The 11,238-nt window shown below is 42.9% G+C and overlaps 1 protein-coding gene and 1 pseudogene across 1 annotated transcript; one reads left to right on the top strand and one right to left on the bottom strand.

Annotated features, from left to right (window-relative positions):
* Positions 1–1,319: 1,319 nt before the first annotated feature.
* Positions 1,320–2,257, top strand: LOC135979505 (olfactory receptor 5AR1-like; annotated as a pseudogene).
* Positions 2,258–4,888: 2,631 nt separating this feature from the next.
* Positions 4,889–7,383, bottom strand: LOC135979504 (olfactory receptor 5AR1-like). The gene is made up of 2 exons (XM_065579838.1): positions 7,070–7,383; positions 4,889–5,879 (listed from the first exon to the last, which is right to left on the bottom strand). Exon 2 carries the CDS (start codon positions 5,853–5,855, stop codon positions 4,911–4,913), a length of 945 nt encoding a protein of 314 aa, XP_065435910.1. The 5' UTR covers positions 5,856–5,879; positions 7,070–7,383; the 3' UTR covers positions 4,889–4,910.
* Between the last annotated feature and the right edge of the window lie 3,855 nt (positions 7,384–11,238).

Below are 11,238 nucleotides of genomic sequence, written 5' to 3' on the forward strand. Positions count from 1 at the left end.
CATCAGAGTTACGGGGAGAGCTTAATCACAGAAGCATTTTCTATCCAGTGTGCAGTCTCTGTCCACTCAGGCTGACCAGTGCTATCAGACAACAGGATGTGAGGCCAGGCTCTGGTTTATCTTCAAGCCAGTTGCCCATGCAGCTCTCTGCACGCTCTAGCTAACCCATCCCTATCACCCAGGGAACACTAGTGGTACCATTCTCCCTGAATTCTGCCTATGTGCTTCCATTTTCTGTCAGTGCCTGAGACCTGCCCAGGTCTACACCCAGACAAGAACTTGTCAGTGCCTAGTGCTGGATAAGCCAAGACCAGCAGCTTGCAGACTAGGTTGCCTGATACCATAGCACATTCCCTGCTGAATCTACACGGAAAAGGCTTTTAGTCTATGCCAGCTAAAAGCATCACTGCCATGTAGAAAGATTTGCAGTGTGTGGGAGAAAATAGTTATAATGCACATCTGCAAAAAGTATGTGTTACCCCTGTGGGTTTATAACAGATCTCTGTTATAGATGTCCACTGTTAGGGGTCTAAATCCATATTTAGTTAATGCATTTAAACTGGCCTGTGTTTTCAATAGAGCTGTGTGAATAACATATTTTTTGGTTTGTAACAATTTCAAAAAGTCAGAAAAAATCATTTTGGGTCATGGAATTTATTTGAAATTTTCAGCAAATGTTAAAGTAAAAAAAATCAGGGTCAAACAGAATGTTTCAGGTTAAAAAAAAGTTTTGTTTTCCTTTTGAGCATTTTTAAATGATTGTTTAATTTAAAAAAATGAAGGATATGTTGAAACTTACAAGTCATGTAAACTAAAAAGATTTTGGTGTTGCTGAATCTGCATTTCTCCTGGAAAAAAAATGCAATTGAAATTTCTTTCCAGGTCTAGTTTTCAAAGGGGAGGAGTCCCAGAGCTCCCAATGATGGCCGTGGGATCAGGAACAGAAAAGCAGGGCTAGTGAATGAACTCTAGACCATTCACTTGTCTCTCTGTATATTCATTGACTTTCCTTTTCATACGGAACATTACCTTTCTTTGTTGCCTCTGACTGTATAGGCTATCAGGTTGGATGCACTTTAATACACAGTATGCGCTAATTCTCAGCATGACAAAGCCTGAGATGTAGTGGACAGTGTGAATGTAATGCAAACAGTGTATTCCCTAGGATTGTCCCCTGATGTATTCCCACTGCCTCGGGTTGGTGCAATATTTCACGAGGGAAGTCAGAATGAGTGTGGAGGATCCACTCTTGGTCTTTTCTTGGCTCCTGTTTAATTGCACATTTCACTTTTCCCCTGTAAAGGAGATCATGGTTGGAAGAAATGGCGGAGGGAAATCACACCGTGGTTATAGACTTCGTTTTCCAGGGATTCATGGATCATCCGGAGCTTCAGGTCCCCCTCTTTGTGTCGTTCCTAATGATCTATGTTATCACCTTGGCGGGGAATCTAGGGATGATCATGTTGATCAGGTTCAACTCCCGACTCCACACCCCATGTACTATTTCCTCAGCAATTTGTCTCTTGCCGATGTTGGTAATTCCTCGGTTGTTGCTCCTCGGTTGCTGATGACTTTTGTGGTTCAGGCCAAACCCATTTCCCTCGCTGCGTGCGCAGCACAGTTTTTCTTTGTCTGTAACTTTCTGACCAATGAAGCTTGCCTGTTGGCGGTAATGGCATATGATCGCTTCATAGCCATCTGTAACCCCTTGCTCTATAGCGTCGTCATGTCAAAGAGACTTTGTGTATTACTAGTGGTTGCTTCGTACATATGCGGCTTTGTGAATGCAGTTGTTCAGACTCCATTTATATTTACCCTGTCCTTCTGTGACTCCAATGTCATCAACCATTTCTTCTGTGACATCCCCCCAGTCCTTAAGCTGTCCTGCTCCGACACCCACATCGCTAACATGGTGCATTTCACCTTGTCCAGTATAGTGGTCATGACTACTATTCTCATTGTACTATTCTCCTACATGTACATCCTCATTGCCATCCTGAAGATCCACTCTGCCAAGGGCAGATGCAAAACCTTCTCCACCTGCGCCTCCCACCTGACGGCCGTCACAATTTTCTACGGGACTGTGATCTTCATGTATTTACGACCCAGTTCCGGCTACACCACAGACCCAGACAAGATCATCTCTGTGTTTTATATACTCATAATTCCCATGCTGAACCCCCTGATCTACAGCCTGAGGAACAAGGAGGTGAAGGACGCCTTTAGGAAGATGATAAACAAGAAGTTTTGTTCATAGTTAATATAATTATTGGGATTTGTGCTTATCAATAAACAAGTGGTGAATAAATAGTGAATTCTCTGTGTCATAGCTCTGATTTCCTTTGTTTTAACTGTATTCTGTGGCTTCTTCCAAAAACAAAACAAAACAGAAAATGGAATCCAGGCCTGTTCATCTTGGAAATTCAGTTTCCTAGGTTCAGGAATGACCAAGAGGCTGCAAAGATCACTATTGAAAGGGAGCATTTGTCACAGACCCCCTTCAGCTCACCTTGCTGGATACCCACCAGCTTGTGTTGAGGGGAATCCCAGCTTGGATCCCCAGATGTTTTAAGCTGCCAGAGACTGAATGGAGCCAGTCACTGCTGCAGTCTCTGGGTTCCTAGGCACACAATCAGGGTGCAGGTCCTCAGCCTAGCGCCCTTTCTGGAGAGCTAGAACCTGCTATCTAGCTGGCTAGTCCCTGGGCTCAGGGGTGACTGTTCAGACTCTGCCGTAGCTTAAACACTGCCTGTCCTAGAATGCCACCGAACAGTGTGAGCCTTGTGGGTTACAGCTGAACTCTCCCACAGGGCCACACAGTATGTGCAAAGAATGTAACACAGAGAGGGACACTCTGAACCAGAATCTAACACTGTAGAGCTAATACTCCACCAATAAAGCACAAGCCCATTTAGAAAAGGACACACATCCTAACTTCAATGGACCTCACCAGCTCATCCTTTCCTTGGGAGTCCCCTTGGGTAGCCGTCTGTGTTCAGACAGACTGCTCCTCTCCCTCCTCATCTAGCTCCTACAGGCAGCTCCTCTCAGTTCTAGCTGGTCAAACATGGCCAGGTAGAGCCCAAATAGAGCAGCTTCTGCCCTTTTATAAACATCTTACTCTCTGTCAGGTGACCTCATGATCAGCCTCTTCCGATGACCAGATACCCCTACCAGGCAACCGTTCCATTTCTTCCCCATCAACTGAAAGTTTAGGTGGAAAATTTTCAACCACGCCCAACAAGGAACAGATCCAAAGCTCATTGAAGCCAATGAAAAGACTCCGATTGACTTCAGTCAATATTGGTTCAGACTGCAGGAGTTTAAGTGGGGATATAAAGGCACCAAACTCCCATTCCAGGGAGTTGTCCAGGGAACTGGATGTCTAACTGCTCATTGAAAATGTGTATTTGCTCATGGGCAGTGGTTGATTGCACGATGGGGTTTCCAATCCTGTACCGGTATTAACGTGTTGAAAGGAAAATAGTCCTTTTATGTTATGGCACTATAGCGTCATTCCATTTTGTACATATATGGAAAAATCATAAGCAGTATTCCTAGGAGCACAAGAAGTGGATTTAAGTGATCGATGATTCAGGCAAAACTTCCTTGGACTAACCAGAGCATATCCAGTATGAATATTCAAATGTCACTGTGTGTAGGAAGCTTGCTAGTGCTATGAATATTGATAGCCCCATCACACTAGTACTTCATAATGTGTACTAGTACATCACAATCGTACATCATTATAAATTGATTGGACTACATTCATTCTTGATCTGTCCCCATATCATTCTCTCAAGACAAGGGAGTTACTTCAGGGACGAACCTGTCTCACTGTTTACAAAGTCCAAAGAAAGCCAAACAAAGCAGACCATTGATATACACCTCTACCCCGATATAATGCGACCCGATATAACACGAATTCAGATATAACGCGGTAAAGCAGTGCTCTGGGGGGGCAGGGCTGCATGCTTCGACGGATCAAAGCAAGTTCAATATAATGCGGTTTCACCTAAAACGCGGTAAGATTTTTCGGCTCCTAAGGACAGCGTTATATTGGGGTAGAGGTGTAATTTCAGGACTGCCAGAGAAACTCTTTCATAGGTTGGAGAGAAGATAAATAAACAAAAGCCCTACATAAAACAGCAACAGTTTTCAATGAGTAAAACCAGTGGTTCTCAACATTCTCCAGCCTGTGACCCCATGTTAAACAGAAAAAAAGGTTTGAGATCCCTCTTAAGTTTTGGGATGCTCCCCTTCCATCTAGCCGTGAAGACAGGGCAGCTGGTTGTGATGACTGGAAACAACCTCCTCTGTTGAGAACTCAGGAGTAAAACAATGTCCTCTTCATGTCGGCATGATGCAGCGGTGAGAGAAGATACTCTGATTTGGTGCAGGCTAGCTCTGCATGATGAAGGTCAACTCTGCATTATTCAGACTAAGTCCCTAAGCTCACCAGAGAGGACTTTTCTGGGGAATTTATCATTACACATTCCGAGAACATGGCCGATCGACCTAAGCTGAGCTTTGATAATCGTTACCTCAGTTCTGGTTGCTTTGATTCAGTATGTTTAACAGTGCCCTCCACTGGGTGAAATCTCAGAACCGAGGAAGGATACATACAATCTTCTCATCCTCTCACCGGAACTCCAACCTGGCCTAAAACATAACAGGCAACAGCAATTGTCCTTTAAGCCAAATGTCAGAGCATCTTGCTGATTCTGCATAGTGTCACAGACCCTCATTCATGGATCTTAAAAACAGCAATTTCTAATATTGTATTTGACTGGGTTCCATTATATGATTTTCTGTACATCACATGGAGTGGCTGAGTCATAGAAATAAGGATAATGATACAGAGAACTCACTCTTATTCCATCTACTGTTTATTGGTTAAAATATAATGATTATAATGACCAATAAAAAATCTTCTTGTATATCACCCTTTTAAAGGCATCATTTACCTCCTTGTTTCTCAGGCTGTAGATCAGGGGATTCAACATGGGGATCACAAGGGCATAAAACACAGAGGTAACCTTGTCTTGGTCCACCACGTAGCTAGAACTGGGTCTTAAATATATACATATCAGCGTCCCATAAAACATAGTGACGACTGTCAGGTGGGAGGCGCAAGTGGAAAAGGTTTTGCGTCTCCCCTTGGCAGAACGGATCCTGAGAATGGCCAGAAGGATGCACATGTAGGAGATTAGGACACCCAGGAAAGTAGTCGTGACAATTACAGTAGAGAAAGTGAAAAGTACAAGGTCAGTGACATGGGTGTCAGAGCAGGACAGCTTCAGCATGGGGGGCACATCACAGAAGAAATGGTTGACAACATTGGAGCTGCAGAAGGACAGACTGAATATAAATAGAGTTTGCACAATTGAATTCACAGAGCCACATACATATGTACCAGCCACTAACAGGACACAGTGTCTCTTGGACATAATGGCTCTGTATAGCAGTGGATTACAGATAGCTTTAAAGCGGTCATACGCAATCACAGCCAGGAGGCAACATTCATTGGTCACAAAGAAACAGACGAAGAATAGTTGTGCCGCACACTCAATCAAAGGAATGGTTCTAGTCTCTGCTAGAAAGGTCATTAGCAACCTGGGAGCTATGGCAGTGGAATATCCAATATCTACAATGGACATCTGGCTTAGGAAAAAGTACATGGGGGTATGAAGTCGGGTTTCAACTATGATTAACGCTATCATCCCAAGATTCCCCATCAGGCTGACCACATACATCACTAGGAACAACATAAAGAGGGGGATCTGTAGATCTGGATGATCTGTGAATCCTACGAAAATGAACTCGGTCACCGTGGTGTGGTTTCTCTCTGCCATTTATTCCAGAAACGCTCTCCTCTGCTGGTGAAAAAAAAAAAAAAAGATTAAAATTAATCACTGGCCAATAAAGTACTGAGTACAGATCCCTCATAATCCCTGTGATTGTTTCTGGGAAACGGTGTATAAACGTAAGAAAGCTGAAATACATCGAAGGACACTCCTAGGGAATGTTCTCTTTGTATTCCCCACATGCTTTCCATTACAGATAGGACATGTTCCAGCTACAGAAATATTGTGGACTCTGTGTTAGGGTGACCAGATGTCCCGATTTTATAGGGACAGTCTCAATTTTGGGGGCTTTTTCTTATATAGGCACTTATTACCCCCCACCCCCATCCCAATTTTTCACACTTCCCCTCTGGTCACCCTACTCTGTTTTAATGTGTATGAAACCATCCAGTGGGTCAAATCTTCTATAAAATAAGAGATATATAGATTGGGAGTGTTTAGTTTAGAAGGGAGGCAAATAATCTATCAATGTATGCAAGTAATCAATGTTTATTCCTGGTCATTGATTTTCTCTTCCTAATCAAAATGACCTCAAAGGGCACAAGTGATGCTCAGTGCCCCGTTTATATAGGTGCCTAAATATAGATTTAGGGCCTAATATGAGGCAGCCCCAGTGAAAAAGTTTGGTATCACTAAAGTGTCACTGTCCTATTGGAGTCAGTGTATGTTTTACAGACATTCTTTGTAACCACGTGCATTATTTTTCCTCCCTGTTACAAATCCTCCTAGAGGTAATAACACTTGTAGGTGGTGTGGACTGTAACTGATTCTATGATTACTTTTGACTCAGATTCACAGAGCCTCGAAATGAGAAAATGCATCTCCTAGGGATAAATACTAAGTTAACCTGTGGAACTCCTTGCCAGAGGATGGTGTGAAGGCCAGACTATAGCAGGATTTAAAAAAGAACTAGATAAATTCATGAAGGATAGGTCCATCAACAGCTATTAGCCAGGATGGGCAGGATGGTGTCTCTAGCCTCTGTTTGCCAGAAGCTGGGAATAGGTGATGGGATGGATCACTTGATGATTCCCTGTTCTGTTCATTCCCTCTGAGGCACCTGGCATTGGCCACTGTCGGAAGACAGGATACTGGGCTAGATGGACCTTTGGTCTGACCCAGTATGGCTGTTATGTTTCTATGGAATTTCACTGCTACATGCACAAAGATGCTCAAAAGATAATAATAATGAGATTTCTTACCAGTCATGGTGTAGGTGTACACGCAGTAAATTCCATTGTGGTTTGTATTTGGTGGAGGAAGATATGGACTGGTTTGACTCCTCATTAACCAATTGACTTCAGCTGAACTATACATTCACACTTGTGTGACTGAGATCAGAATCTAGCCAGTGACATGGTAACGCAATGTGAGATGTGTGCAGATGGGACCAAAGCATCTCATGTCCGACTGTAATCTTTAGGATAGAAAGAAAATGAGTTGGAGATAATTTGTGAGTTTCCTAGTTACTGGAAAAACATAGGTCTCTGGATTCTGCATATTCCCTCTGTCTTTACACCTGTGCTAGACGAGTAAAAAGAAATGAAATTATTTTTAGAAAATATAGGGAACATAGGAATTTCCATACCAGATCAGACAAATGATGCATCTAATTGAGTATTGTCTATGCATTAGTAGTCTTTGTTGTGTGCTTCAGATAAAGGGGCAAAGCCCTCACAGTAGGAAGTTATTCAATAACATGCCTATAGGGGTATTTTCACCCCACATCCAGGCAATTAGCGGTTGCCTCGTGCTCTGAAGCATGAAGGTTTACATCCCTTGCAAATGTCTGTATCATACCTAATGTAACTGTTCTTAATATTTATACTATGAATCAACCTCTCCCCCACCCTCCGAAATAAAACGTACCAAAAAAAAAAAAAACCTGCTCAAAAGACTTTATTAAGGTTGGAAAGTTCCACAATTGAAAATTAGGAAATGCCAGATTTGTGGTTGCCCATGCAACCTTAATTCTGCCCTCGTGGGTGTTTGCATTATGATAGTCTTTAATTACATTATCACAGGCTGTTTTTTCTTAGAACCACTGGATCCCTGCCTTGTTCAGTGTATAGAACAGACTAACTCTTGGGTGACTGAGTAGACAACCTAAATGATGTTCTGTTAATATAGTTTTGCATATGTAATTTCCTGGGTTTATAAAAAGGCAAAACTCAATTCCATCACAACACCTCCATTCTGCATCCTCTTGGTTTGCACCTGTAACCACCTGCAGTGCATTACAGACTTCTACCACTTGCACTACAGGCCTTTGCAAGAGCAGGCTGTTTTCTTATAGCTGACCGGGGAGATGGGTAGGATCTGTGGGGCGCCTGGCCCAGTATTCTGCCTCTCTCTTCCTCTGGGGAAGCTAGGGGAGAGCCTGCCCACATAAAATCCCCAGAGACGGGAATGAACCACTGGGCCACGTATGTAATGCAGAGGTGGCGCTCTCCTGCCCCAATCAACTCTGGTTGAGCAGGTCCAGAAGCAGTCACTATTCCAGGTGCAACATTGTCAACATCTGCTGCTTTTTTTGGTGGTAACACGGGCCCATCTGTTTAGAATACAGGTATTATACTGGCAGGAAGCTCAAATTTTGCTCACAACTGAAGCAAGAAAGGGGTGACAGTGGTTGTCAAAAGCTATAACTCAGCTAAACCTGAATAGAATTTAATGGGGAAAAAACAAAAAACAACAAAACCAAAAACGCTCTTCTCAAGTCTGAGGGCTTTCTCCCAACTGAATTTCAAAAACTTGCTGCAAACAATGGAGGTGTTTTAGCTTCTCGAAAACAAGACTGCAAGGAGCTGTGAGAATGGAAAGTGCTCGGTAACCTAATACAGGGAACCCGACCAGCTCCCCCAGTAGTAAATGCTGGATTCTTTTTTTTATTATTAAATATAGAGCTGATAAAGGTGCTTGATCGTGTAACCCTAAGCTCACACTTCATAGTTCATAGTTCTCTGTCCCCCTCCAGAGGCTGGACCACACAGAGCTAACACAAACAGACATTTTAAACCAGGTAGTTCATTTTTTTAGATCCCGAGGTCCTGGGCTTGATCCCCAGTGTCAATGACAGAACCGAAAGTACTGAGTTACAAGTGATACTAAGCGGAGACAGAAATATTATGTTCCTCCCCAGAACAGGCACACAACCAGGTGTGTGACAGAAAGTTTTCTGAGGACTCTGTCTGGTCCTCTTACCTGCTGGTGTGCATCAGCCTTGCCCTGCAGACTGTCAGGAGGAGATGTACTATTGTAGACTGGAATCTTGAGTTGACTTTAATTTATGCTGTACCCATTCTGTGTGTAAATAGAGAACTTCAGTTCTTCAAATGGTCACTCCAGCACCAGATCTGCTCTAGAATTTTTGAGCTAGCACCACAATTCATCATGCAAAAGAACACATTTGAGACTAAATAAATGAGATGGCAAAATAAGACATAAGAAAACAAGAGATTATATTTTATGGTTTTCTCTGTCTGCTATTTATCTTACACTATTTGGTTTTTCTGCAAATAGATACCGTCAACATAAGCAATCCTGTAGCATCATGTACCTTTTTCCACTGTGTTTTATTCTGAAGCAGAAAAGCCAAAAATAAATATCAAGCAAAATATCTGAAAAGCTGATGACAGGGAATCTAATTTAACGTCTAAAAGATCGAGAGAATATTTATTCCTAGTCTGTCAGAGCTGAGTGGATTAAGCCGACCTGTGGAGAAAGAGGTGTGTTATCACCGATCCCAGTAGAATGGTGTGTGGCTGACACAAGTGATTCTTATTTGGATCGGTGGCAACTTGGGACAAAATCCCTGAAGCAGCATGAACCTCAGAAGAGATAGTTAAAATGTCTTTTATGTCTCCTGGAGGTTGGGGATAATAAATCAGAGTCCAAAGTAGAACAGCTCCAACAGGAGAGACTGAGGGAGAACCACACCAGAATATCCCATACTTCAGCGGCTAGAGTGCCCACAGGAGAGGTGGTCAAATCTCTTCTTCTGTGAGGTGGAAGGGCCAGGCATCTCCATGCTCAGGAAGAGGTAGCCGTGTGCATACTCAGAGGCTAAAACAGGCACAAAGGAGCTTTTACTGCAAAAATGTAGGTGCCAAGTGAGTTTAGACACCTATAGGGTTTGGCCTCAGCGGAGTGGGGATTTCAGGAATAGCAATGGGGCCTAGTTCTGAATTGAGATGCCCAAAGTGGCAATTAGATTTAGGAGTACAGGTTTCATCTCGGCCACATGCCAACACTTAGATCTAGCCTACAGCCAAAAGATTTACAGGTCTTGCTATATCTGCTAGGGATGTGTTTGTCTACTGATATAATTATACTGGTATAAGCATCAGTGTTGATGATGTTATACCAATATAAAGGTGCCATATACTGGAATAGGTCCATACATTATAGGCCAGAGAGGACCATTGTAACCAGCTAGTCTGACGTCCTGTGTAACACAGGCCATAAAGGAAATTTTGAAAGTCTTGATTCAGGTGAACCCCCAATCTTTGCATCACCAGGCCCTTTAGCAGGGATCATGGACTAGCCATTGCACCCCAAAGCTCCCTATCACATTGCATGAGTGCTTTCTCCCTAGCATTAGCCTAGAATAAAACACCTTTACCCCATGGTGCTGCAACCGAGGCTATGCTACAGGGTAGCGCTGAGTGAAATTCAGCATTTCCATGCCATAGGAAAAACTGACTTTTCAACATGTGTCTGCATCCCCAAATCAAGGCAAAAAAGTTAAAATATTAACATTTTGAACACAATGGAAATTCTGAAAAATGGCCTTTTGGAAACGTCAAAATGTTTTGTTTGAAATTTTTGATCAACATGAAACACTTGGACATTCCAAAATTGAAATGTTTCATGTCGGGGTATTGACCTGACTTAAAAGGCTGCTGCCTGCCTCAGATTGAAATGTATTTATTTGGAAAATTTCAGCTTGGTTTGCCATTTCTGAGACTGAAGCTAGGGGAAAAAAGACATTGTTTTGCCCACATTATATATATATAGATAGATATATCTGATGCCTTTTCCTCTGAGAAGCTCTGGTGCCCCCCAGCTCTGCAGCAGTGACTTGAAATTTGATAGGGTGGTGCCTTATGCAATTCCCATGAAAATCAGCCCAAATATGACTATTTGAAAAACAGCTGTTGACACAGGATCAATGAAGATTTGCGAGAGCTTCCCAGTTTAATCCCCTCAAGATCCCCTCTGCCCTGGGCAGGCAACATCCCAGGGATTCTGGGGGCTGAGCAGGGTTTTCCCAACAATTCCAGATCTGGGCTGTTGCAGGGTCTCAAATTAGGCACCCAAAATTAGTGGCAAGTTTTGATCTTAATGTCTCTGTGCTTGAGTTCCCTAC

This window comes from Chrysemys picta, unplaced genomic scaffold (assembly GCF_011386835.1).
Source record: "Chrysemys picta bellii isolate R12L10 unplaced genomic scaffold, ASM1138683v2 scaf925, whole genome shotgun sequence".
Classification (NCBI taxonomy): Eukaryota; Metazoa; Chordata; order Testudines; family Emydidae; genus Chrysemys; species Chrysemys picta.